The sequence below is a fragment of the Nyctereutes procyonoides genome, unplaced genomic scaffold (genome assembly GCF_905146905.1).
Source record: "Nyctereutes procyonoides isolate TBG_1078 unplaced genomic scaffold, NYPRO_anot_genome, whole genome shotgun sequence".
Taxonomy (NCBI): domain Eukaryota; kingdom Metazoa; phylum Chordata; class Mammalia; order Carnivora; family Canidae; genus Nyctereutes; species Nyctereutes procyonoides.
This window is the reverse complement of record NW_026575020.1, coordinates 2,724,984-2,752,305: the sequence shown is the minus strand read 5'-3', so window position 1 is coordinate 2,752,305 and position 27,322 is coordinate 2,724,984. Positions and strand designations below refer to the sequence as shown.

The window sequence follows — 27,322 nt, the reverse complement described above, 5'->3', positions numbered from 1 at the left end:
TGGGAAATGTGGTCCTCTTCCCCAGGCCTGTCCAAGGACCTCATGGAACAAATGAGAGGGGTGCTAAGAAGAAAGTTGTTCAGGATGATGAAGTCAACAGGCTAGCTCCAAGGAACCAGGTTAGCTTAAAGAGGGAAGAAAAGGAAAGAAAAGCCTGGGAGTGGAGGCATGTGTGCACAACCACTGGCCATCGCTTCATCTTGCTGAGTGTCTGCTGTGGTCAGGGCACGGTGGGGGGCTTTATGGAAGAAATGATGATGGGACAACACGCCGAAGCCTGGGAGGCCCAGTGACATGAATGCTGGCACTCACAGGGGCATTGCGCTCCAGCAGCCCAGAGGAAGAAAGCTCCTGTCCCAGAAGAGGGAGCGTCCGCAGTGGGAGTGGCGGCAAGGACCTTCCTGCGGCACCTCGGGCGGTACAGTCAAGTAAAGGGGCTCCGCAAGCCAGCGGGTTTCGTCCTCTGCAGAATGGGTATCTACCTCCGGGGTTGGTGGGAGGCTCCTATGAGTGCTTAGCACAGCACTTGGTACGCGGGACGCTCTCCAAAATCCAACCGACCTTTCGGTGGCTTCGCAGAGGACGTGCTGGCTCAACAGGTGCCGCAGACGATGAGCTAGGATTTTACTACATTATTCATCTGTCCATCCCGGCTACTCTATCTTCAGTCCCTGGAAGGAACGGTTAGGACTGAAGTTCGTTGCCTCGCTAGGGACCGGGCTCCGACCAACAGGCGAGTGAGGCATGTCAGATGCACCGTTTCACGGGGCACCAAGAAACTCAGTAAGCAACATATAACGTGCAACATTTAACGTGATTTTGTAAAAGACACCACGCAAAAAACCCCATGATGAATATCAAAATTTTAAATAAAGACAGGATCTGACCTTGCATGACCCCGCCTCCCTGGCCCCATCCCAGCCCCGACGCGGGGCGGGAGAAATGGGGCCGCCTGCGTCTTGTCTAGGGTTCCCGGGGAACTCTGCGGGGCTCGCTGGCGGCCCGGGCGGGACACGCCCCCCCCCCCCCCCCCGCCTCGCGCGCCCCGGGCCAGGTCAGTTTCGGGTTTCGATTCGTCGCGCCTGCGCCGAGGGGCCCGCGCCCGCCCCGCCCCCGCCCCGCCGCGCGCCGCGTCCCCGCCCCCGGGCTATGTAAGGCGGCCCCGCGGGGGGTCGCGCCACCGCTGGGCTCCGTGTCCCTCCGCGCAGGCGGGCGGCCCCGGAGAGCTAGTGCCTGCCGAGGAGGCCGCGGCGGCGCCCCCTCATCATGGTGAGCGGGGTGAGCGGGGTGAGCGGGCGCAGGGCGGCGGGCCGGGGAAGCACCCCCACGGAAGACGGGAGTTCGGGGGGATTTTCGGGAGGAAGTGGCATATGCAAATGAGGACCCGAGGTTCCGGAGCGGAGCCCTGGCTCTCCGGGGCGTCGGGTGCCGCCTGAGGTAGGGCAGGCCCGGGCGGAGCGGGGAGCGGGCACGGCCGCTGGAGGAGGGCAGGGCCGGGCGCCCGGGAGCTCGGCCCGCCGGGTCCGGGGCGGGGTAGGGCGGGGCGGGCACCCCTCGCCGCCTCCCGCGCCAGGGCCCCGTCGGGGAAAAGCCAGCGCGGCGCTGCGCGTGCTGCCGGGACGACCGCTTCCCGCAACAGGTGTGGTCACCTAGGGCGGGAGAGCACGTGGCTCCGAGAGGTGCCGCGGACACACAGCAGAGCGGTGGGGCGGAGCGGGACGCAGGTGCCCTGGGCCGCCCGGGCCTGGGCCTGGGGCAGGCACAAAGACCGCGACTTTGTGGGGGGCCGGGGGCGGAGGAGGAGGTGGCAGGCGTGGTGAATGAGGCCCTTTGTCCGGCGCTCTCCCGCCCTGCCCCCCACCAGCCCTTCTGTGGGACCATTGTCCCCCCCCATCCCAGACAAGAGAGTATTATCTGTCCCTGCCCTTGTTGGGGGAGGGGAGGCAGTCTTTGGGTAACCCTCCTCCACCCGCACCGTCCTCTGCACACCCAGAGCCCAGGCAGCTGTGGCTTCGCCCAGACGTAGCAGCCCCACCTCCAAAGAGGTCATCCTTAATAGGCGCCAAGAATCTAAAGTTAGGGTCCGCTCCCAGAACCACAGGCATGCGCTTGCAGCGCGCTTTCCCTTGAGAGGTGGCAGCAGTGGGGGACCCTTGAAGCTACAGCTCTGAGCAGGGGCAGTTCAGAGTTTAGGAAGGCTCCCAGGAGGTCTCCCCTCCCTCCTCTGCGACCAGGAGCAGCTGGCGGCCCCACAGGACAGAGGAGAGGGTCGGCTCCTTGGCTTGGGAAGGCGCCCACAGCTCCGGGGGCGCCTATAACTCAGGGCTGGGAGGCCGGAGTCAAGGGGGCAACACCAGTGGGGTGGCCTCCAGTGAGCTGGCTGACACCTGCCCATCCCCTCCTCACACAGAACAGAAGCTTCTCCCGAAAGAGCCACGCGTTCCTGCCCAAGATCTTCTTCCGCAAAATGTCATCCTCGGGGGCCAAGGACAAGCCTGAGCTGCAGTTTCCTTTCCTGCAGGACGAGGAGACGGTGGCCACGCTGCAAGAGTGCAAGACGCTCTTCATCTTGCGCGGCCTGCCGGGGAGCGGCAAGTCCACCCTGGCCCACGTCATCGTGGACAGGTACCGAGATGGCACCAAGATGGTGTCCGCCGACGCTTACAAGATCACCCCCGGCGCGCGAGGAGACTTCTCTGAGGAGTACAAGCGGCTGGACGAGGACCTGGCCGCCTACTGCCGCCGGGACGTCCGGGTCCTGGTGCTGGATGACACCAACCACGAGCGGGAGCGGCTGGAGCAGCTCTTCGAGCTGGCCGACCAGTACCAGTACCAGGTGGTGCTGGTGGAGCCCAAGACGGCGTGGCGGCTGGACTGCGCCCAGCTCAAGGAGAAGAACCAGTGGCAGCTGTCGGCCGACGAGCTCAAGAAGCTGAAGCCGGGGCTGGAGAAGGACTTCCTGCCGCTCTACTTCGGCTGGTTCCTGACCAAGAAGAGTTCCGAGAGCCTCCGCAAAGCCGGCCAGGCCTTCCTGGAGGAGCTGGGGAATCACAAGGCCTTCAAGAAGGAGCTGCGACACTGTAGGTGGTGGGGCCGGGGCCCGGGGAGGGCACAGAGGGTCGGCCTCATCCCTAAGCCCCCCTCGTCTGTGCGCCCGGGACTGGCCGTTCTCACAGCGTGGCCGGCAGGTGGAGGCCCACCTGGGGCGAGCCAGAGCTGCCTCACGGTGGAGGTGGAGGCGCAGGGGGACGTGGGGAGAGGTGCTTCCCAGGGCTCCCCTCCTCCGCGCCACCCTGCCCCGCTGGATGGAGAGCACTGTCTCTGGGGTCAGGGGGGAAAACACATTCCTGGCATCACAGGAAGCGTGTCCGTGTTTCATACAACCTGAGAGGAAGAACCTGGTGCCGTGTGTCTAGCTTGTGTTTAGCCCAGAGCCATCTTTCTGAAATGAAGTATTCCAGAGGGGCACCCAGCCGGCCTAGTGGGTAGAGCCTGATCTTGGGGTTGTCAGTTCCAGCCCCATGTCAGGCATAAAGAGTAGTTTAAAAAAAATAAACTTAATGGGCATCTGGGTGGCTTAATCCAACTCTTGGCTTTGGCTCAGGTCATGATCTTGGGATGGTGAGATGGACCTCTGCGTGGGGCTCCGTGTTGGGCGTGGAGCATGCTTAAGATTCTCTCTCCTCTCCCTCCACCATTCCCTACCTCGCTCTCTTAAATAAATAAGTTAATTAAAATAACTTAAAAAAAATTCCACAGAATCTTAAGCTGCAAAATAGTCAGAGCTAGGAGTATTGGGACTTCCCTGGGTATGGGTCCCAGGTCTCAGACTGCCAGTGCACCTCCTGTGGCCTCCTAGAGCTCCAGAGAACAGCTTCCCACCTGGTCCAGGCCCCTCATTTTCAGATGGGAAAACACTGAGAAGGGGTATGGGATCTGCCCAGGGCCACAGCGAGAGCCCTGGACGCTGTCAACTCTAGCAGGGTCCTCCCCAAATTGGGTTGGACCTCTCCTGACAAGGGCAGTTTGAGTTAGTGCATAGGGTAGGTTTGGGATAAGGTTTGGTGGCCTTTACTGTCCTATAGTGGCTTCTTAGGGGTATGTCATCCACTAATCCATCTATTCCTTTAACAACTTTCAGATTATCCTCCTACTTGCAGTATCCCCACCCATATTCCTGTGTGGCTCAGGGGCAAAATTTGTGCCTGGATATGTGCTCAGAGAACTCTTGTTGGCCACTAAAGCTGGAATGCTGGGAAACCAGGGAGCTGTGACTACTGCAGTGACGTTGTCCAGGCGTGAGCCCTGTACCTGGAATTTCTTGGCAGAAAAGCACCCTACGGGCAGGGCTCTGGGTTAGAGCTGGTGGCTCTGCCTTGTGGGGTGACTGCCTTTTGAAGCTGCCTTTACCATTAAAAATTGCAACCCTTTCCTGCCTAGGACACAACAGGAGAAATGTAATGGGCTTGCTCTCAGAGCAGACTCTCCCTCCGCCGTGGAGGGTGAGTGACATCCTCCTAGGGACTCAACTCTGAGAGTAAAGAGGACAGATCTAGTGACTCAAACTGGCCACAGGCCTGGAGCCAGGCAGTTGAAGTCATGGATACTTCAGGTCTCGCCATGTAGTACCCTCTCGTTACATTCCAAGACCCTTCCTACTCTGGGCCCTTGGTAGGCTCTCAGCCCACCAGACAGGCTTGAAAGGTACGTGTCACAGTGACCGGGTTAACTTCTCGTCCTGTTAGGCCCGAGTGAAAGGGGGCACTCCTAGGTTCCCACGGGGACCCTGGGAACATGGGTGTGTGGTCACCCTAATGGTACTTGATTGACAGATGTGTCGGTCACCTGCCCCAGGCCAAAGGACTTGTAAGTGGGCTGGAATGTCACTTCCTGACTCCTTCCATCCTACCACAATGGCTCCAACAGCCTTAGGCCTTTCTACCCCATTTTTCATGACTCGCTTCCCTCTTCTAGATATGTAGCTAATAAAGCCGAAATTCCCTTGGCCTGAGCTGCCTATTCTCTGGGTACGAGTGCCTTAGTTCTCAAGTCCGGAAAAGAGGCGTAAAAATCTCCAAGTCGTGAAACCAGGGAATTGAGAGGCCTTTTCGTAACTCTGATGTGGCTGTTGGTTTGACCAACTAATGAAGGAGTGAATTATGGTGGATTGCTGGAGAACTCAGGCTTGATGTCGTTTTTTTTTTCCTTGGAGTCCCCGTTGTCTTGGTGAGTGGTATTGGGCTGGTAGCCCCTGCTCTCCTGCCCTGACGGCCCCACTCTCTCCCCCTGCAGTTGTCTCTGGGGATGAGCCCAGAGAGAAGATTGAGCTGGTCACCTACTTTGGGAAGAGACCCCCAGGCGTGCTGCACTGCACAACCAAGTTCTGTGACTACGGGAAGGCTGCCGGGGCAGACGAGTATGCCCAGCAGGATGTGAGTGCTCCCCGGGGACACCTGGCTGAGGTGGGGCGAGGGCAGGGTCTTCTGGAGATGGGGGCTGGCTCACGGCAGGGCCCAGACACAAGACAGCCTCCCAGGAAAAAATGGCATCTCCTGCTCCAGCTCGCCTCTCCATAGGCTCTGCTGCGCAGATGGTCAGCTGCCCTTTCTACCCGCCACCACCCCCAGTACTGCCACCAGCCTGTGCATTCGCCCCCAAGGCCTGGCCACCAGTGCCTTTCACATCTGCAGGCGGAGGGTGGGCAGCAGGCTCCTGCTCTGGCTTCTCCAAGCCTGTGTTGAGTTCCCCAGGGAACCTGGTGCTCTGAGGGCCCTGTCCCCGGGTCCCAGGCCTGGCCTTGCCTTGGAGTAGGGCGCATTGAGGGATAGTGAGGCTTCTTGGCTTCGGGGTGCCACGCTTTTCCCTCCCACTCAGCCATTCTCTCCTGCCTGCTGCCTCTGATGCATGCTTCTTAAGCAGCAGGCATGTGGCCTGGGTGCGCACTGGTCTCCAGCTTTCCGGGGTGTGGCCTTCTCAGCCAGGCCTTCCTCCAGCTCTCCACCTGTCTCCCCCACTTGTCTGCTAGGTTAATGCAGGGCCGTTTTATTGATTGTTCATTGGTTTCCCCCACTTGCATTTTTTAGTTTGTCTTTATTGTAGTATTCATGGCACCTAGCGTAGCTGCATGAGGGACTATGTAACACTGGCCGCTACCATCTCAACCATCTGTGTGCCCAGCAGTACTTTTTAAGCACCTGTTAGGCACCCGGCACAAGGGATTGTGAGCAAAAATAGAGACACTTTTATGGTTGGTTGGGAGAGATGGTCTTTCTCAGAAAATCAGATTTAATTGGATCTGATTAGTGTGAGCTGATGTAAACCAAGGTGTACAAGGTGGATTTTGATCAGAGGCACTTATTTCTGGCCTCAGCTTGTCGTCTGGGATATTGCCTGGGCTCTATGGTGGCTTTTACCAGGCTGAGCTGAGTAGTAATGACAGTAGCACTTGTCACGTGCCTGTCACTGTTCTAGAATCTTCACCCAGACACTCATTTCATCCAGACACTGGGGTAGGTTCTAGTATCACCCCTGTGTAATGAGCCAATGCAGAGAGGTTAAGTGGCTTGCTCGGAGCCCTGCAGCTACTAGGTGGGGAGCCAGGATGAGTTCAGGAAGCCTGGCTTTCAACTCCCGGTGTCCAGCACCATTGGCACCTCCACTTTCTCACATCAGCCTGATGGGGGCAGCAGAGAGATGTCCTCTCACAACACAGGCTGTGCGCAGCTTTTACCCGAGCATTCTACTCAGTGGTGTCCACCTCTGCTAAGCCCACTCTTGGTCAACTGTCTGCTCCAGGGGCTACACTTCTAGCTTAGGGCTGTTATTCTGTCCCTGCAGGTGGTGAAGAAATCTTACTGCAAGGCCTTCATGCTGACCATCACTGCCCTCTTTGTGACACCCAAGACTGCTGGAGCCCGGGTGGAGCTGAGCGAGCAGGAGCTGCCATTGTGGCCAAATGACGTGGACAAGCTGTCCCCTTCCGACAGCCTGCCCCGGGGAAGCCGGGCTCACATCACCCTCGGCTGTGCGGGTGACGTGGAGCCCGTGCAGACGGGCATTGACCTCCTGGAGATTGTGCGGCAGGAGAAGGGGGGCAGCCGAGGTGAGGAGGTGGGTGAGCTAAACCGGGGCAAACTCTACTCCTTGGGCAATGGGCGCTGGCTGCTGAGCCTGGCCAAGAAGCTAGAGGTCAGGGCCATCTTCACGGGGTACTACGGGAAGGGCAAACCTGTGCCCACGCACGGCAGCCGCAAGGGAGGCGCCTTGCAGTCCTGCACGATCATCTGAGTGTTCTTGCCACTGTCAGCCCCCCTGTCTAGAAGAGAAGTGGGGGGAGAGGGAAGCATGCCTTCTGCTTGATCTTTAGGAAAAAAATTTTTTTTTTTTTTACTCAGAGTTAACCTTTCCATAACTTTTTAAAAACTTGTAGCTTCTCCTGCCCACCCTTGTCCCCTCTTAACACCCAAGCTTTCAACATTAGAGGGGTGTGGGGGAACGCCATTCAGGAACCCAGAGCGAAGCTGACAAGGCTGAGCCAGCCTGGGCCTGGAGCCGCAGCCACTACCCCGAGCCCTGCTGCCTGTCCCAGGTGCCCCTGCCCCAAGCTGGCTAGCGCAGAGAGATGCCCCAGAGCTGCATGTCCCCACAGGGTGGTCACTGCGGCCATGGGAACTGGAGAGGGTGGGAGGGATCCCTGGGCTTTGACCCTGGATCTTAATCATTACAGCCCCATGTAGGCTGGGGCTTCTTACCAGGGTAGAAAAGGGGGGGGGGGTTCATCCCACCTTTAGTCCTAAGTGCCTGTCCCCTCCTCATCCACACTATAACTAGGGAATAGTTTGACAAGTAGGGAAGAAAAGAATAAGCAACAGCCACATCCCAGTTGGCTGTTGGTCTCGCCCCAGGCAGGGGACAGGCTGGCCATCCTGTGCAGTGGTGTGGCTGTGTCATCAGGATGGGAAAATGGAGGCCAGAGCAAGTACCTCGGTGGGGAAGCTCCCATCTTGCTGTCTGCTGTGTCCAGCTTGCCTCCTCCACAGGGGGCCAGTGGGTGGGGACCAAGCGCCAACAGAGTGGCCCTCTGGCTGGTGAGGGCCATGCCCCAGCTAGTGCCTCTGGGAAGGGGTTTTTAACATGGTACATGTGCTGTGGTTTCTGGGGTGCCTTCCACTGCCCCCCTGCTCAGTAACAGGGCCTTGCTAATCGGGTTGTCACTGGACGAAAGTGCTTGAGATTTAAGTTACTATCCTGGCTTTGCCCAACCTCAGTGACTTATAAGACTGACCGTGAAATAAACCGTGTTAATCCTGGCCGTGTGCAGTCTCTCTCACCCTTCTGTGCCCAGCTCAGTCTTCCCTGGGGCCAGGGCTGGTGTATCAGGACCGGCTTTGTCCCGCAGCTTGGGGCCATCGGTCCTGTCTCCCCTCTGCTGGCTGGGCACAGCTGTGGTGAGCTTGGGCAGCTGAACAGTGTTGGCTTTCATGAGGCGGCAGAAAGGAGAGCGGCTGATCTTAGATGCACACAAAGTGGGGGGTGTCTGGGTCTGAGGGACGTGGAGCAGAGCCTGTCGTCCCCCATTAACTGAGGCAAAAGACCCACAGGTGTGCCAGCCCCAAACAATCAGAGGGACTGCTCAGCTAGACCCACGGTGCTGGTCTGGGTTTCCACCAGTTCTCTAGGGAAGGCCATCCTCAGGAGTGTCGTACAGGCCAATGGGGGAGCTTCTCAGGCCTAACTCAGTCATCCTATCGCCGTGGCCTTGGTGCTGGTGGAGGAAGACTGGAAAGAATGGGGTTGGGGTTGGGGGGGGGTCAGAAGGAAGAGAAGCATAAGTTACCTATTTGGTCCATAGTCCTTTCCCAGCCATCTCTGCTACCGAAGTGCTAAAATTCTGAGCATCAGTCTAAGTCTCAAATCTCTCTGCCTGGAACTCCCCCAAAAAGATCACTTGCCACGACCACTACACTTGATTTGAACAGCAGGACACTAGTCACTGCTTCCTCCCCCAACTCCTCTCCCACACAGAAGGGACAGCAGTGGAGAAGGTGAAGGGTATCTCCTAAGAATGCAACCATGTGAGCTTCAGGTCTGTGCCTGGACCCCTGTGCCCAGGAGCTGTGTGTCCCACCTGGAAAGGGTCAGGGAGGCAGGATTTTGTCTCCATCCCCATGTCCCTTAGCCTGCACTGGCAACAGGACCACGAGGGCCTGTGTAATGGTATGCTCAGCCTGAGCATACCCAGCCACGCTCCATGTGTGCTTTGGACACACGCAGCTTCTGGTGAGCGGTGCTGGCCCTTACCATCAGATAGCCTATGACTGAGCATTCTCAGGTCTGCTCAGCACTCAGGCTGAATAGGCTTGGGAGAGGTGGCCAGCATCCCCCAGCCATCATGCCCCAGGTGCCCACACCCCTCATGGGCCAGGTGCAGAGCCTACAATCCATGTCCGTACCAACTCCGTGCTGGGGGCTCAGCTCTGGCCTACCAACTCTGGAGTGACACAAAGCAGCTGCCAGAGCAAAGTGCCAGAAAGGGTCAAAACATTTTATTCTCTTATTTTTTTTCTTTTTTAATAAAGTTAAACAGTAAAACAAAAATTCACAAGCTGCCTCCCTGTCCACCCCCCACCCCTCTCCCCTCCCCGCAGTCTTCCGCGCTGGCTCCCTTCCTTCCCCCCACTCACACAGACATGGGTATCCAACTAAGAAAACGCAACTGCTCTAAGGACGGGGAGACGAGATGAAGGGAGGAGGTGAGCTGTGCCCACGTCAAGGTTACATTGAGCAAGTCTGCACTTTCTGGGTTCCGGATGGTTTCCTTTCATTAGCCAAACTGAAAAAAGAAATTCCCTGGACCAGATGCTGTAAGGCAAAAGAAGGGCTTGTTAGTTGGCTCTGTGTGGAAAGATCACTTTGCTCGTTTTCAAGGGCTGCTTCGAACTCCAACAGAAAAACTGCCAGCCTAAGCTCTGGGGTGTCAGGAGCATATGAGCACAGCTCGTGTGTAGCTTCTAACCTTCACTCTTGCAGAGAAGCCCTGGCACTCGACAGCTTTGAGATGCCTTCCCGGCCCTGCAGAGGTGTGGCACTAACAGTCCCAAGGTATGGTGTGCCCAGGAGCCTCCCTGCCTCCATGCTCAACAGCACCTGAGTGGATCGGTACCCTGCTAGATGGGCCTCGCTGACTCTCAAAGAGCTACTATACCTGAGGGGGGAGTCACGTTATGGGCCTGTGATCTGGGGAACTCCCGAGAGTGGGAGGCATACCCACCTTCAAAGCTGAAGCCCCCAGGACCGCCAAAGAATGCCTTGAAGATATTGTTTGCGTCAAAATCTATGGAGCAGAGCAAGAGACAGGGAAGAGACAAAAAGTTGGAAAAAGTTAGACATGTCTGAAGAGGAACTTAGGATGTGCATCCTTTTCCAAAACCTGACTGTGGGTGGGCATATCTGCCCCCAAGTTCCGTGCCTAACGCTGCTCGATCCCACTTGTAGGACACATTCCCTCCTTCCCAGCTCGGGCCAGAATGAAAGCTTTCTTTGCTTCAACCTCCTCTGCTGGACCTTCATCACAACTGGGATGGCATTTGCACTTACTGACATGAGACACCCCATTCCGTCTGTCTATAATGCTGGGGCTGCTACTGAAAGGGTGAAAATCTAGAAACTAAACTAAATATAGGAATACTAACACTATATATAGGAATAAGATCTAAGGTTTACAGTATCCATTTGATTCCATGCAATGTCTAGACAGTATGACAGGAAAAAAAAAAAAGCCATGGTTTATTAAGCACCTACCAGGTGCCAATCATGGTGGGTACTCTGCATACCTTACATCATCCCCAATTATACTCAACAAAACCAGACAAAGGAACTTAAGTAACTTGCTCAAGATCATGTGGCCAGTGAAGGCAGCAGAAGGAAACATTCCAGCTCTGGCCGGTCTCCAGTGCTGTGGCCTAGTGATAAGGCCACAGCAGGTCTGCTGTCCCCACCTCCACCTGACTTCCTAAGCCACAGAGGATTTATCTCCACCAGTTGGTGCAACAGGCACATTGTATCCCAAATTAAATTCTTCCGTGCCTGTGTATCTGCTCATCTTGGGTCCCCTAGTTCAATGACCAGCTCCATCAAGTCAGCCACCCAAAGCCACTCAGCTTCATCCTTCCCTTCTTCCAATATGTCAGCAACCATCTCCTGCCCCATTGTGGCCTCCAATCCTGTCCTACCCATTTGTGCTTTCCTCCATCTCCCCCTTCACTGCACCAAACCACCTCTTCACTGCCATCATAAATATACTTCTGGAGCCAAACTCTGGTTCGGAGCTCCCCTACTTAGAACTCTTCAATAGTTTTTGCTTATTGCTCCTCTCAACTGCTGGGCAGAGCAATGTTTACTACTGGTAAACCTAGGTTTTTAAAGCACACACACACCCTGAACCAGAGAGAAGAGGACTATCTAGTATCTAGGATCATCAATCCTATTTTAAATTCCAATAGATTTTCTTAATGGAGGAGAAAGGCTGGCATTGGAGACAGTGGTCTGAGAACCACTGCATAGTTCCTATCCTCTCATCTCCAACGGAGCTCACAGCGAGCAGCAACACTGACAGCTAGCTATGCTTTATTTCATTTTAAGTCTTTGGGGGAAACTGAACTCTGTGAAGCCTGCCAGGAATGGGTGACAAACATAAATATCAGAAACTTCCAGTCCATAGGAAAAGGCTCATATTCCCTATTCAAGCTGCTAAGGCCTTCTGGTGGGGGAGAGGGAGTTATCCGGCTACTTTGGGGCCTCATGTCTCACCTTCTCCTGCCTTAGGCACCCTCTATCCTATCATACTCAGCCCCTCACAGCTCCCTGAAGGTATTCTTTCTGCACTTCCAAGCCTTCCCCTTCCTAGGGCTCACCTCCTGAGTACCCACTCTGCACCCTGGGTTGTGACTCCATATCCAGGGGTCAGAGGTGGCCTGTGAGTCTGGGTGCAAAGCCCAAGACTGGGTTCTCGGAGCTCAGAGACCTGGTTGACTTACCTTTATCTCCAGCACCCATCACAGTACCTCACACATCACAGGTATTCATCCAGGGTGGGTTTTACACATCACATCACTCTGCCTCACTGGTTGTTATATAGACTTCCCTCTGGAGTGTCTTTAGAAAAATTGTAACAATCCACAGCTTTCAGGCTCATCCTAGGCTGCCCCAACCAACTCACCGCCCATATTCATGCTTTCCTCATCTAGGTCCTGTCCACTGTCATAGCGAGTCTTTTTCTTGGGATCAGAGAGGATGGTAAAAGCTTCTCCAACTTCCTTGAACTTTTTCTCCTCTTCCTTCTGAACTTCGGCACTGGCTCCACTGTGCCGATCTAAAGGGGGAGGAGTACGGGAAGAACTGAGTCCCAAGAAAACAAAATTTTAGAATCTGGCATTTCCAGAGTTTGGAGAGTATGGAAGTTAGACACCTCATTCCAATTTTGTCCAATTTTAGAATCTGGCACTTCCAGAGTTTGGAGAGTATGGAAGTTAGCAAAACCTCATTCCCAGCCAGAGAGCCAGAAACTTTTATTCTAGCCTGAGTTTGGTAGGGCCAGCCCCGTTTGTTCTTCCCAAGTCTGTTCACCACACACACTCTATGTACCTGGATGGTGCATCAAGGCCCGTTTTCGGTAAGCTTTCTTGATTTCATCCTCAGAGGCATTCTTGTCCACTCCCAGAATTTTGTAGTAATCTTTCCTCTTACTCTTCTTCAGTTCCAGCTGTGCATTTTTGAGGAGCTGTTTGTGTTCTAGAAGGAGACATCGAGAGTCAATGGATATCTGACTCTGTTTCCCTTACCGGGCCCTAACCCAGATGCCTTGCCATCAGAAACCTTGTTAACCATCCCAGGCACGTTTATGGTGTTATGGTGTTTTCTTCTGAAAACTAAAAAAAAAAAAAAAAAAAACCCACAACAACAAAAAAACCTACTCATATTTCAGTTCCTCACATCAGCCTAATTATACAGAAAAGGAAGGGAAAGTGACAGAGAGGATTAATGGCCAGAAAGGAAGGGCCCTATCCTGGCACTTGGCATCTCTGTTCACTTCTTTCCTGGCCAGTGGCTAAATAAGCTCCAGGTATCTCTGATCCCCGAATCAAACGTTCCTGTGTCCAGTTTTAAGGGCCTAAGAGTAAGACCTCACGGTTCCCTGAGAAACATGCTCTCAAACCACTTTACCTTTTGTTTTCTCCGTCTGATATACTTTTTCATAGTCCCGCACTGCTTCTTCATACTGTTCTGTGTCCATGTAACTGAAAAGGAAATACAAGGCAGGACAGCAACATGAATAGCAATGGCCTTCAGTATTGCTCTGGTAGAAGAGGCACAGCTCAAGCAAGAGACACACTTTTGGTTGAAATGTTTAATTAAACAGGAGTCCTTAAGCTAGCTGTGAGAAAAAATTAACTACCAATTCCTCAAGGTAAAAAAGAGAGAGATCTCATGCCATTTGCACCCACCAGCAAAGTGATACTCTGGGCAGAAAGCAACCAACAGGAGAAGGTTCCTTCTGATTTCACAGAGCCCTCAAGAGGCATCTGAAAAGGCACCTACTTGAACGGTTACTTGGGACTGAAATGCAGAAAAAAAAAAAAAAAAAAGATCAAGTGAGAGCAATGGATATGGAAAAGCTCTGAAACCTGTAGCGCCATAGAACATGCAAGACCAGCTCCAATCCAGAGTAGAGGTGGGATTAGTGAGCCACTAAAAGGACAAGTTCCAGGTGATGGCTGCTGGCAAATGTTCCTACTGAGTCTAATCAATCTGAGAGACGCAGGTAAATGAGAGAAAAGGAGACTCTAAACACACGTTTGCTCCTATTTCAATAGTGCAGAAGAAAAGGGCTGGTCCAAGAGGAGAAGAATCTAGCCTGACAGACTGACTGCCAGACCTTTTAAGACCACCTCTTCCACAGAAGCAAAGTGGCATTTTTCACATCTGATAAGATCTCTGACACCAAGACTGGCCTACCTCTTACACAGACTGTGGTAGAATTCCTGAGCCAGACCACATCAGCTGGGGAGCAGGAGTGACCGTGCAGTGCAGCTAGCCACTGCACAACAGAGACCAAATGTACTGTGCTGCCACTACACCAACCCACCTACACAAACATCAGAGCCCCACCAGGCTTAGAGGCCAGGGCAAGGCAGTGCTACTGATGTGGCTGGCAAGACAGGAGCCCAACTGCTTCAGCATCTCTGATTTTCTGGCAACACCATGATTTGTAAATATTTTTTGTTAAAAAATAGTGAGAAAAACCAGTGCCCTGAAGACACTGCACAAATGCTACCAGGAGCTCAGAGATGAAGCTATAATATACAGGATGAAAAATAATATAAGTTGATGGCCCCAGCTGTGGGATGATCAGATAAGCAGCCTTAATGACCCTGCCATGCCCTTTTGGAATGTATTAAACAAGCTTATATTATAGTGATTTTTCATTTTTACTTAACATGTTTTTAAAATTCAAGGAGAGGGGATCCCTGGGTGGCTCAGCGGTTTAGCGCCTGCCTTTGGCCCAGGGTGCGATCCTGGAATCCTGGGATCGAGTCCCACGTCAGGCTCCCGGCATGGAGCCTGTTTCTCCCTCCTCCTGTGTCTCTGCCTCTCTCCCTCTCTGGGTCTCTCATGAATAAATAAAATCTTAAAAAAAAATAAAAATAAATCTTTTAAAAAAATAAAATTCAAGGAGATATTTACATTTAAATTTTTTTCTGTTGTACACCTGAAACAATAGAACACTGTATGTCAAGTATATGCCTACTTAGTATATTTTTAAGTTGAAGAAAAAGTAGAGAAGCACAGCTTCAGGGAAAATGGGAAACTCCAGCCCAAGACAGGAGATGTAGCAAAGATCTGGCATCTCCCCAACTTTAAGGGTAAGTTGAGGCAGACTAGGGCAGGAGTCAGGCCTCTGGTGAGGCTTTGGTCTGAACTAATCACTACTTCGTGTCAATCCCAGCTATGTGAGGAGAATAACTGATGTGCCCAACTGTGCCCAAAAGTGCATGCTGTCCCCTGTGGTGGGATCTCAAAGAGAGAGCCACTCAGAGAACATTGTTTCTTCCATAAAGATAAGGATTTGTCTGATTAAAGCCAATATTGATTTTTCCTTATTGAACACGTGTAAAGGTATAATTATCTACCCCATTATCTTCCCAAAAAGTCTAGAATTTTCTCCTCACCCATTCCCTGTTCTAAAACTAGAGTGTCCCTTGAGTTGACATGGTGTCATGTACCTAGCCACCTCTGCCCCACCAGACACTTAGGGGATTCTCTTTGTTGGCTATTACAGATAACACCACAGTAAACTTGTATATAGCATTTTGTATCTGTTAAAACAAGTCTTTAGCTGGGTCGGAGGGTATGTGTTGTCTTCCAAAGCTTCCATGTTTGCCAGTGGTTTGCAAACAAAAGGTGACTGACAGCTGGTCTCACAGAGTCTATAATACAATTCTGTGGATGTCTCTGATGGACTTACTCATCTACTTAGAATTCCACTTAAAAAAAAAAAAAACACACCACACACAGTAGTAATTTTCCTACTTTTAAAAAATGTGGATAATTCTGGGCCAACTAAATGGGAGACAGGCCACACCTGCCACCACTGATGAGACAGAGGAGCTTAAGGAATGATGGCCTCGCCAGGCATCAGTACCATCAGTTCTCTGACTGGACATTTTATGACAAGAAACAGGATGAGTGCTGGAGGATTAGTATACAACAAATAGGTCTTCCTTTTGGAACTTTATTTTTATTATTTTTTTTTTCCCTTTTGGAACTTTAAAGATAGAATGTTCTTCTCTGTCTGGGAAAAAATCTGAAATAAAAAGAGATGGATTTGGGGGGAGGACTCTCTTAGCCCTGACTGAGGTTCCTATCTGCAGAAAACTCTGGATGTAGAAGCTGGGGAGTGTGCTGACTCTGAAGGCCAATCTGGACACTAGATCTAAGTAGGCATACCCTGGCTCATCAATCACCAAGGCCCACAGAGCTACTTCAAAAGGGACTTCCTTATACTGCGGAGAGGCTGAGCAAGATTAAATCCCTTCCAACTGAAACACGGTCTTCCCTAACCCAGAACATACAGGATAAGCACAACTCTCAACTGTCTCCAAGAGATACTTTATTTCTTCCTCTTCCAAGCACCATCCACTCATCCCACAAAAACATTTATTGAGTGAGCACCTACTGTGTGCCAAGCACTGTGCCAAGTTAGAGCAAAAGTGTACAACACAAAATACAATCTCCAGAGGAAACGGATTTAAACTTTAACAAAAGGAATTTGGGTCAGGCATCAGAGGAAACTTACTGACCGTGAGGGGCGTAAGACACAGTCATGGGAGACTGAGGGAGCTTGTGCAATCTCCTCCGCTGGGGGTCTATAAAGATAGTCTAGGGCTGGAACAATCCCACCTAGAGGCAGGGGGAAGGACCAAATGACCTCACAACATCCCCAGGTCTGCTTCAGCAGCCACAGTGCAATTCCCCTGGCAGGCCAGCGGCAACTCCCTCTTCCCTCGCCCGCCGGAGGCACTCACCACTGAGCTCTTCTCAAGTAGGCTTTTATATAAGTGGCATCGAGCTTCACTGCACTCGTGCAGTCTTCTATTGCATCATCTAGTTTCCTAAGCTTCAGGAGAGAGAGAGCAGTCATACTTCACTTCTCTGCGGACTGAGGGAGCCCGGAGGCTGTGAGCACGGCTTCAGAATTCTAAGACGATCAGTCGTGCTAGCCCCCCTAACTGTCACACCCTCTCGGTCACTGAGAAAGCTGTCTCAGAGGGCTAAGGACGCCAGATTCGAAACCGGTTTCTCTTCTACAAGATAGAAGCCAGGCACACTTCTGTGCAGGGATAAACCACCTTTACCACTCCAGGGTAGTGCCCAAACAAGACAGGGAAATAGTAAGGGTGGTTTCTGCCCTCCATTCTCCCAAAGGCCAATGAGAGGGGTATGAATTACTCTGATTTCTAACTACTGGAATACTATAAGAGAAAGGAGCCTGCTGTTGTTTCTTATAGTATGCAGGACTACAGTGGAGATGCAGACTGTTTCCAGCCGAGCATGGTGACCATCAGTTATGCTGGACAAAAAAATTAAGCCTGCCTCATACTCTAATTTCTTTCAAATCACTCCTAAGAAAGAAATAATCACTTGCTTAGGCCAAAAACAATGATAAAATTTGCCTAAAAATGATCCCAAAGCCTCTGGCATTCTCTTAGTGGAGGAAAGGGATCTTGAGGAAGAACAGGTAGGAATATCCTTCCAAACTGTCTCTCAAGTGCCCTTCAATTTCGAGGAAAAGGTAAAAGCTTGCCTCTCAGAAGGAAGTTCATTAACAAGCTGAACTCTCAAACAAAAACCATCTTCTCTCCTTTCATCTGGCTGCCCTCATTAGGCAGATTCCCCAAGACCTCTTTGAGGTCCCTTAAACATATCTCCATAGACCCCAAGACCCAGACCAAGTGCTTACCTTGGAGTTAACCGTGCCCCGATTACAGTAGAGTTTAGCATTTGTTTTTATATTGTTAGGGTCTATCCCCAGGGCTTCTGTGTACAGTTCATAGGCTAGCTTGTAATTTCCTTCTTTAAATGCTTTATTCCCATCTTCTTTCTTTGCTTTAAGTGCTTTAGCATTCTACAGGGAAAAGCAAGGGGAAGTTAGTTCATATCCAGGAAACCCAGACAACTGTACAAGAGGCCCAAGTCTATTTTTGATTTCTCAGATCCCAGCTGTTTAGCCTCGCACTGATCCTTACCACAACCACCCACCCCTCTGCCCATACCCCCACCATATGGGCTCTTTGTTGCTCACTGGTGCTTCCTACAGAGTGGACAGGAGAAACCAAGATTTGCAACAGAATATCATTGAGACTTGTTTGCCCAGGATTTACCTCCACTCCCTAGGACAAGCATTACTATTTTTTCTTCACTGAGGGAAGAAAATAAGAAAAAACACACTTAGGTATTAGAAGGATCTGACCCTACATGATCACATTTACTTTTAAGCAAATAAAAATAGTTCTGAAATAATTTCTAATCAAAGACCAAGCATCCTGGCAAAGCGGGAAAAGGAGCTATCACATTTCATGTGATCCTAGAACCTTCCATTTTTGATTCACAGGTTCAAAAAGGAAGCTTTCTTTCCTACTCAGATCTGGGGCCTAGAACTTACTCTGCAAGCAATGCAGGCCTTCTCATGGTCAGGAGCCATTCTGAGAGCCTGTACAAAAAACTGAACCGCCTTCTCAATACAATCTTCATAATAAAGGCAAAGACCTCGTACATACAGAGCATCTGCATTGGTAGAATCCATTCGTAAAATGTCACTGCAATAGCCAGAGAGGAGAATATTCAGCCATGGTTTGGATCTCCCTACCATTACTATCATTTGTGATTACTATCACTAGTTTTTTCCTTGACCATGTGTCTAGTATGGAAAGTATCCAAAGGTCAACAGATCCCAATAAGCTCTTCCCATACCTTCCCCAAATAAATGACCTATATTTATCTTTAATACACTTAATGTCTCAGTCATTATTAGAACAGAGATTGGCAAACTACAGCCCAAAGGGCTAAATCCTGCCCACTGCTGTTTCTGTAAATCAAACTGTACTGAAACCTAGCCACATCATCCATTTATCTATTATCAATGGCTGTTTCTGCACCACAGTGGCAGAGGTGAATAGTTTTGATGGAGACTATTTGACCCGCAAAGCCTAAAATATTTACTACTGCCCTTTACAGAACTTGCAAACCTGAAGTGTTAAAAGAAAATTACGTTTAAAAAAAATAAAAAAACAAAAAACCTCACACGATCTCTTCTTCCATATATAGCTAAAGTACCTACTGTACTTCTATATCTGGTAGGTTTTCAAATCCAGTCTAATCTTTGGTTTTAAGGCCCAGGAAGGTCAATCAGCAATAGCTGGTTTACCTAAAGGACATATGGTAACTCCTGCTAAAGAGAGCTGCCAGACAGCACCTGTCCAGTGGTATCTGGCATTTCAATGCAGAACTGGCCTGATTTCATACCTGGCCACAGACTGTGCTTCCGGATAACGACCTAGCATTGCTAAACATTCTGCTTTGAGGATTTTGAAGCGATGGCAGGCAGGGGCAAATTCTAGGGCACGGTCCATGCAGAAAACCACCTATGGGGAAAAGAAAGCAAGTAAGGTTCTTCATTCTGGACTCTAGAAATATCTTCATTTAGTCTGGCCACAGGCAACAGACAGATTCAAAAGAAAGTAATATCAGAGGTTAGGAACATATCTAAGAAAAAAATAAAAAATAAAAAATAAAAAATAAAAAATAAAAAAAAAAGGAACATATCTAAGTCATCTGATTAAACCACTGAAACGAGGAGAGCAGTTGATCCAGAAGATGACATTTACTACGTACTTTACATACTGATCCATTTAATGTTCATGACAATTTTATAAATTTTACAAAGTACCTTATTTTATTAATGAGAAACTAAAATGCAGAGATTAAGGAATGTGTTCACGGTCACCGAAGCTAGTAAATGACAGAAACAGGATTCAGTCTCAGACACTATGACTCCAGAGCCTGTTACTTTAATCATCATGTTAAAAGCTGCATGTTAATAGCTACACTAACAGTGTAGAAATACTGTTATTTGCTATCCTGCACAACTCACCATGCTTAGCTTACTACAAAAGACAAGGATACCCAAAATAACCTGATACAGTCATCGCTCCCTATATTATTATTATTCTTTTTTATTTTATTTATTTATTCATGAGAGACGGAGAGAGAAGCAGAGATACAGGCAGAGGGAGAGGCAGGCTCCATGCAGGGAGCCCAACGTGGGACTCGATCCCGGGACTCCAGGATCACACCCCGGGCCAAAGGCAGATGCTCAACCGCTGAGCCACCCAGGCATCTCCCCTATATTATTAATATTGCTTACAGTTCCCTCCTCCCTGTGCCATGAGCCTTACATCCCACTAAGTACCCTAGTGGCCACCTTTCCTTCTATTTTATTTTTTATTTTTAAATTTATTTTTAGGGATCCCTGGGTGGCGCAGCGGTTTGGCGCCTGCCTTTGGCCCAGGGCGCGATCCTGGAGACCCAGGATCGAATCCCACGTCGGGCTCCGGGTGCATGGAGCCTGCTTCTCCCTCTGCCTGTGTCTCTGCCTCTCTCTCTCTCTCTGTGACTATCATAAATAAATAAAAGTTAAAAAAAAATAAATTTATTTTTATTTTAAAGAGTTTATTTATTCATGAGAGATACACAGAGAGAGGAAGAGACATAAGGAGAAGGAAAAGCAGGCTCCCTGTGGTGAGCCTGATGCAGGACTTGATCGCAAGACCCCGGGGTCACAACCTGAACAAAAGGCAGACGCTCAAACACTGAGCCACCCAGGCACCCCTATTTATGTTTTAAAGATAGACAAATTGATTGGGGGGGGGAGGGGAGTGCAAGTAGGGGAGGAGAGAGAAAGAGAATTCTCAGACCCCCCCAACTGAGCAAGGAGCCCAACGTGGGGCTCAATCTTAGGACCCCAAGATGACCTGAGCTGAAAACCAAACAGTGGTTGCCCAACTGACTGAGCCACCCTGGCGCCCCTCCACTTCTATTTTAGTAGAAATATATCAATAAAATAGTTCATTTAAAAATATGTATTTTATTTATTCATTTGAGAGAGAGAGAGAGAGCATGCATGCACAAGCAGGGAAAGGGGCAGGGGGAGAGGGAGAAACAGACTCTCCCCACTGAGCAGGACCCCAGCCGAAGGCAGACGCTTAACCAACTGAGCCACCAAGGCACCCCAAAATGTTTCATTTTAAATGGCCCTAAATAGCTTATCAGATTGTTATACTCAACATATATTCCCATTTTTCTTTTCAGAAGTTTGTTCCCTGAGCCTTCATTTTTGGTTTAGCTGCTATACCTGGGAGATCCTTACTGAATCATATTCTTTTCAAGGATAAATAACCCAAAGGAGAAAGGCGGAATTAAGAGATACCCATTTCCTCTAAGAATCTGAATATGGGGATCAGGAAGAGATGAAGTCTAAAAGCTCAGAAGCAATAACAGGTCAAATTCCAGCAAAAGGTAACTGATTAGACATTCATATAATGGAATGCCACATAGCTCTAAAACAGAATAAAGCTCCTTTCCATGTATTAGTACAGAAAGACTTCCAAGGTCTACTAAGTGCAAAGAAAGCAAGGTAGTGAAGAACATGACCTTTCACGCAAAAAAGGAAAAATTAGGACTCTGTATTTTGATATATGCATAACCAAACTGGAAGGGAAGAGAAGAAATAAGAAGACAGATTACTTTAGAGGGTGAGAACTAGGCAGATAGAAGTTTAGGGGAATACCTATCACTGAGTAAGTTTATACTTCTAGCTCCCTGCCCCCCACCTCATACTTCTAACTTTTGAACAATGAATAGCACCTAATCAAAAATTTAAATTTGAAAATATGCAGAAGTAAGAAAGCACCAGAGCTGCCCCACTGGGAAGATGCAGTGTTCACAGAGCAGTGGTTGGGGATGCCTCTCTATCAGGGCATGGGGTATTATCCTAGAAGTTCTAAGGATTCTGGAAGTTCACGCATCACGTAAGATAAAGTCATGGTGCTAACTTTTCCCCCTTAAACAGAAAAAGAACTAGTCAGGGGGTATAGGGGAAACCGTCAGATGTAAGCAGCCACACCCTGTTGCCTTTGCAACATTCTGTGTGGAGATGGTTCTGCTCATCGGGTCAGTGGAGTGTCAGCTGAAGGCTCAGTGCTTCACTTCCCACCCCCCACCTCCCCATGACGAGGGACAGCTGCAGGCAAAGAAGATCTTTGTTTCTTCCAAGTTCATCTGTTTCCCCTGCCAGGATCATAATTCTTCATTTGTGACATCACCATGAGCTACACTGGGGGGGCTGGGATGTCGCAAACAGAGGATTCTGTCACAAACTGGGGATTCTGGCTCCAGAGTGGGCAAGAGAGAAAAGAAACTCAAAAGATTGCCTTTGAGACAAAGCTTTTGCCTATGTAAACCTCAAAAAACGTGACAAAAGGCAGAATCAATCGCTTTCCAAACACACTCGACGCCCCCCCAACCTTATGAATCACACTACAAAGACACTGATTATTAAAACCAATGGACAGAAGAAGGATGCTAATAAGTTAATGCTGAGACTCTGTATAAGCTAATCAGAAATATTTATTACCAAATAAAAGACCTGCACAGTTGGTGACTTAAGCATAATTAAGAATAATTATTGGGGCACCTGGGTGGCTCAGTTGGTTGGGCGTCTGCCTCTGGCTCAGGTCATGATCCCAAAGTCCCGGATCCAGCCCCACGTTGGGCTCCCTGCTCAGTGGGGAATCTACTTCTCCCTTAGCCCCTGACCCCACTCTTGCTCTGGCTTGCTCACTAATAAACAAAATCTTAAAAAAAGTAATTCTTAACAGTACCGTTTTATCAACTGTTTATTTTGAGTACCTTCTACAGAAAGCACTGAGCACATTCCCACATATAAAGTAACAACATCTGTTCCTTGGATGATACAAACCTCTTTTAAGTGATCTTGAAAGTTGAACCTTTATCAGTGGTTTTTACCTTTTTAGGAGGCCATTTGCCTCCCCTTCTGAAACACAAATGAAAGCTACTTCCAAATAGCAATTAAAGGAGGGAATTAAGGATTATACGGATGAGGTATAACCACTATAAACTAGATCTAGAAAGATTATCTAGAACTTTTATACCTCTCCCAAGTTTTCAGATAGGTTAACCCCTTTGGAATGTAAATTTCACTATCACATAGCTCCAAAAGAATAGTGTGCTTTCACAGAAAGGCCTAACATCAAAATGGTGGGACGACAGGTTACATACACTGTTCAAAAATCTAAAAGGAGCCTCTATTTTTTATTTAGACCTGCATCTAGTTCACATAAAACAGGAATTAAAGCTAGCTCCCATTATTCAAGTTAAAATGGATTATCCAAACCTAATATTTTATTCCAACTAGTGTTTCTTCTACTAACCAGCGTACTTTTAGGCTACTGTATCAAACACAGGAACAAACTCAATTAAACTCACTTTTTATCATAAAGCCAAATATAATTAAGAAGTAAGTACCTTAGCAAAATAAATGAATGAATGAATGAACGCATGCTGTTGATGATGTGGAGCAAGAGAACTCTCATTCATTGCTGGCAGGAATGCAAAATGGTACAGCTGTTTTGATGGGTGTCTTGCAAAACTTAACATACTTTTACCACATGATCCAGCGATTGCACTCCTTCATATTTAACCCAAAGAGGTGAAAACTTATGCCCACACAAAAACCTGGACACAGATGTTTACAGCAGCTCTATTCATAACTGTCAAAAATGTGACTTTAACAGATTTGTCTCTGGTGGGGAATGTTGATAATGGGGTAGGCTATGCATGTGTGGGGACAGGATTATGAGAACTCTCTGCCCTATCCTCTTAATTTTGCTGTGAACCTGTTCTTAAAAAATAGTCTTTTTTTTAAAAAAAAAAGAGAGAGAAAGAAAAAGGCAAAGCCAAACTGAAGGGGTAATTTATTATTCTGGATCTTCCGTACCATACTACGCACGTGTATGCACACCACACACACACGCATGCACAGCCTTGTGATAAACTGTAGAGGAGACTTCCCCATAGTGGTACTTTACCTTCCGAAAATCTCGCTTCTCAAAATCCGTTTCTGCTATTTTCTCATATTCTATGACTGCATTAGCATTCTTGAACTATACCAGAAAATCAGATAAGGGAATGTTTTAATGACGTTGTAGTTTCAACCACAAAATTAAATACATAAAAAAATAAACAACCACCAAAAAAAAAAAAAAAAAAAAATCAAGGCTTTGATGAATTAGGAGTTCAAGAAAATCAGAACCACATACTTCACAAATCAAGTCGGTGACAATGCAGCCAAGACTCCTAACAACAGACAGGCTAAAGCCCCACCTGTACCATTAGTTTGAATTTCAAGTCAGGAATACCAGAGTCGTGCCCTGATAGACATAAAACAAAGGCATGACATTGTCAAATGAGACTGAGAATTTCCAGATTCTCACTAAAATGCATCCAAAGGTAAACTGGGTCTATATGGAGATGGAACTAAAATACATTTTGGCTGCTACTGATGTAATGAGGATTTGAACGTACTCAAGTCAGTTCTTTGCAGCATCTGCCCACTCCCCAGCTATCTCAGAAACCCTCCATTTCATAGATTTCTGAAGCTATAAATAAAAATATTCAAAACACTGTCTACATGTAAGAAACTGAGGCTCAGACAGTGAGATTCATCTACAGTTACCCAGGTGTGGCAAAGTCAGAAGTGAGACTAGCTCTCAGGTGGTTTTTTTGTTGTTTTTTAGCTCTGTTAAAAGTTCTGACTTTCAGGTCACTATACCACACTGCCTCTTTCGATACAGACAAGATCAGAACCATACCTCCTGTTGCGCCTGAGCATTTTTGTGATCCAATTCTAGGGCTCTCTGGAAACTACGACATGCTGCCATGGCATTCCCTAGAGATAGGTGGCATTTGCCCTCTCGTAGATGTCCCTAGAAGAAATGCAAAGAGGGAAGAAAAGAAGCATGACTGCCAAGTAGAGAGTAATCAACAGCAGTAACAAATACCCACACAAAACCAACATGGGATGAAAGTGGCCAGGGCAGTGGTTCTCACCCAGGAGAGATTCCAGCCTCCATGGGACAGTTAGCAATGTTAGATATGTTTGGTTGTCACAACTGGAGAGAAAGGGGAGCTACTTATACCTGCAGTTAAAGAGATGCTGCTAAACATCATATAATGCACAGGATAGCTCTCCACAACAAAGAATTATCTGGTCCCAAATGTCTACAGTGTTAAGACTGAGAAGTCCTGGGCTAGAGGAACTCAACTGCAGCAATCTGTCCTCCCCAGATGGTTGCATTACGTACCCGGACAAAACTGTCATCCAACCTCACTGACTGCTGTGCATCTCCAAGAGCTTCCCGGAATTTTCCGAGCATCATCAAAGTGGCTGCTCGATTCCCATAGTAGCTAGCATTTTTAGGACACATATCTACAGGAAGGGCAGAAAATAAAGCTTAGCATGTAAATAAACAAATATTTATTAAATAAAGTAAAATAAAGCTTGGCATGGGTCAGTGCTTCAAAAACTCAGGGGTCATCTCCCCTCAGAACTAGGCAATCAAACTAGAATAGGAATGCTAACATACTCTCTTTAAAATGCAATGGCCGGGATCCCTGGGTGGCGCAGCGGTTTGGCGCCTGCCTTTGGCCCAGGGCGCGATCCTGGAGACCCAGGATCGAATCCCACATCGGGCTCCTGGTGCATGGAGCCTGCTTCTCCCTCTGCCTATGTCTCTGCCTCTCTCTCTCTCTCTGTGTGTGTGTGTGTAACTATCATAAATAAATAAAAATTTAAAAAAAATAAAATAAAATAAAATGCAATGGCCAAATTTTTGACTACCTGTGCAAATGGACAGAAGTTCTCAGGGGTTATCTCCCCTCAGAACTTGGCAATCAAACTATAATAGGAATGCTAACATACTCTCTTTAAAATGCAATGGCCAAATTTTTGACTACCTGTGCAAATGGACAGAAGCAATGGTATGACCAATTAAAAAAATAAAAGTTACTTAAAAATAATTTACACTTAGCTTTAAAGTGTACTGATTATCCCTTAGAGGGGATGGGTCAGCATATTCATCTTTTTTTTTTTTTTTTAAAGATTTTATTTATTTATTCCTGAGAGAGACGAGGGGGGGGGGGGGGGTGGCAAAGACACAGGCAGAGGGAGTAGCAGTTTCCATGCAGGGAGCCCGATGTGGGGCTCGATCCCAGGTCTCCAGGATCGCGCCCTGGGCTGAAAGCAGCGCTAAACTGCTGAGCCACTGAGGCTGCCCCGCATATTCATCTTCTTAATGAATTATATTGTATATAATAAGAGATGAAAATGAATTTATATTTGTTGAATTAGGGGTGGAGAGTTTGTAAGCAAGTTAGGTAAGGAACATGCTGACATGGGATTAAAATATGTGGGCATGGGACACCTGGGTGGCTCAGCAGTTAAAACATCTGCCTTTGGCTCATGTCGTGATCCTGGAAACACGGGATCGAGTCCCACATCAGGCTCCCTGCATGGAGCCTGCTTCTCCCTCTGACTATGTCTCTGCTTCTCTCTCTGTGTCTCTCATGGATAAATAAATAAAATCTTTTAAAAATAAATAAATAAAATAAAATATGTGGGCAGGTGGAGCATGGAAGTAGTTAAGACTTGATAATATCTACAAGGGCCATTTTCTAACATAGTTAAATGAACTGGAAATGGCTGAGATGCATTTAGGTACGTATCTTTTTGCCATTATATCTAGAACTTCTTAAACTGTCTTTGTCAAATGAAGAACTACCCATCTGAGCTAGGAAAAATCATCCTCATGAAGTCCAAAAGAGTTCACACAGTAAGTTATGAACCCACAAGCCAAAGGCTACTTCTTTGAAAGGTGCTACTCAGAATAGTATTTAGCAAATTTCTCTTCAGCATAAGCAGTAGTTCTCACCTATGGCTTTTGTATAATAATTATAAGCTTCATTGTAATCTTTCTTGGCATAGTATGCATTTCCTTGTTCCTTGAAAGACTCTGCTTCCCTGAAAAGGAAACAGAAAGAGGAGCATGTTATTATACACAGGGAATAACCTCTGTAATCTCACAGGAGCAATTTTTGGTCTAGAGCCCCAGGCATATTGAGCTGAAAGTTAGTGCAATGCTTGAAGGAATTTATAGGTTTGTTCAATGCTATTTGTTTTTGTCACTCAGATATATTCAAGCTAAATCAAAAAAACCTCTCTCATGTTGCATGCCTTTTCCTCGCTATTCCCGCCTATAGTTATATTCCATACAGTAAGCAAATTTAGATCATCTCTCAGAGACTGAATTTTTTTTAACTTTATTTATTTTTTTAAGTAGTCTCTACACCCAGCATGGGGCTCAAACTCATGACCCCAAGATCAAGAGTTGCATGCTTCTCCAACTGAGTCAGCCAGGTGCCCCTGAATTTTTATATGTATTTCCTTCCCACTGTGTCACAATTGCTGCTTCTTTAGCAAACATAAAAAAATCAGTTACAGATCATTCCATTCAGGGGCAATGACTTCTTAACGTGAAATGGGTCACATCCTTAGAGTTCTAATGATTTATTCTCTTGAAAACTGGCTAATGCATTTGTCACTGAAAGGACAAGCAGAGCAGAAGCAGGT

At 48.4% G+C, this 27,322-nt stretch overlaps 2 protein-coding genes across 4 annotated transcripts in view; one reads left to right on the top strand and one right to left on the bottom strand.

The window, feature by feature from the left end:
* Positions 1-1,126: 1,126 nt before the first annotated feature.
* CNP (2',3'-cyclic nucleotide 3' phosphodiesterase) lies at positions 1,127-8,309 on the top strand. 3 transcript variants are annotated; one of them, XM_055317656.1, is made up of 4 exons: positions 1,127-1,269; positions 2,411-3,080; positions 5,293-5,432; positions 6,838-8,309. In XM_055317656.1, the coding sequence occupies exons 1-4, from the start codon at positions 1,267-1,269 to the stop codon at positions 7,285-7,287; spliced, it is 1,263 nt and encodes a 420-aa protein (XP_055173631.1). In that variant the 5' UTR covers positions 1,127-1,266; the 3' UTR covers positions 7,288-8,309. The 3 variants fall into 3 exon arrangements, with proteins under 3 accessions (XP_055173631.1, XP_055173649.1, XP_055173640.1); XM_055317674.1 differs by lacking the exon at positions 1,127-1,269 and adding an exon at positions 1,387-1,437; XM_055317665.1 differs by lacking the exon at positions 1,127-1,269 and adding an exon at positions 1,617-1,639.
* A 1,220-nt stretch (positions 8,310-9,529) lies between these two features.
* Positions 9,530-27,322, bottom strand: part of DNAJC7 (DnaJ heat shock protein family (Hsp40) member C7) — a 30,422-nt gene continuing 12,629 nt past the window's right edge. Inside the window, exons 2-14 of the mRNA XM_055317645.1 lie at positions 26,625-26,713; positions 24,999-25,123; positions 24,507-24,620; positions 23,724-23,798; positions 19,081-19,199; positions 18,221-18,374; positions 17,519-17,683; positions 16,584-16,675; positions 13,222-13,295; positions 12,643-12,789; positions 12,218-12,370; positions 10,271-10,333; positions 9,530-9,861 (exon numbers count right to left, since the gene is read on the bottom strand). Coding sequence (XP_055173620.1) covers positions 9,824-9,861; positions 10,271-10,333; positions 12,218-12,370; positions 12,643-12,789; positions 13,222-13,295; positions 16,584-16,675; positions 17,519-17,683; positions 18,221-18,374; positions 19,081-19,199; positions 23,724-23,798; positions 24,507-24,620; positions 24,999-25,123; positions 26,625-26,713 — 1,408 coding nt within the window. The 3' untranslated portion in view covers positions 9,530-9,823. The remainder of the gene's footprint in view (positions 9,862-10,270; positions 10,334-12,217; positions 12,371-12,642; positions 12,790-13,221; positions 13,296-16,583; positions 16,676-17,518; positions 17,684-18,220; positions 18,375-19,080; positions 19,200-23,723; positions 23,799-24,506; positions 24,621-24,998; positions 25,124-26,624; positions 26,714-27,322) is intronic.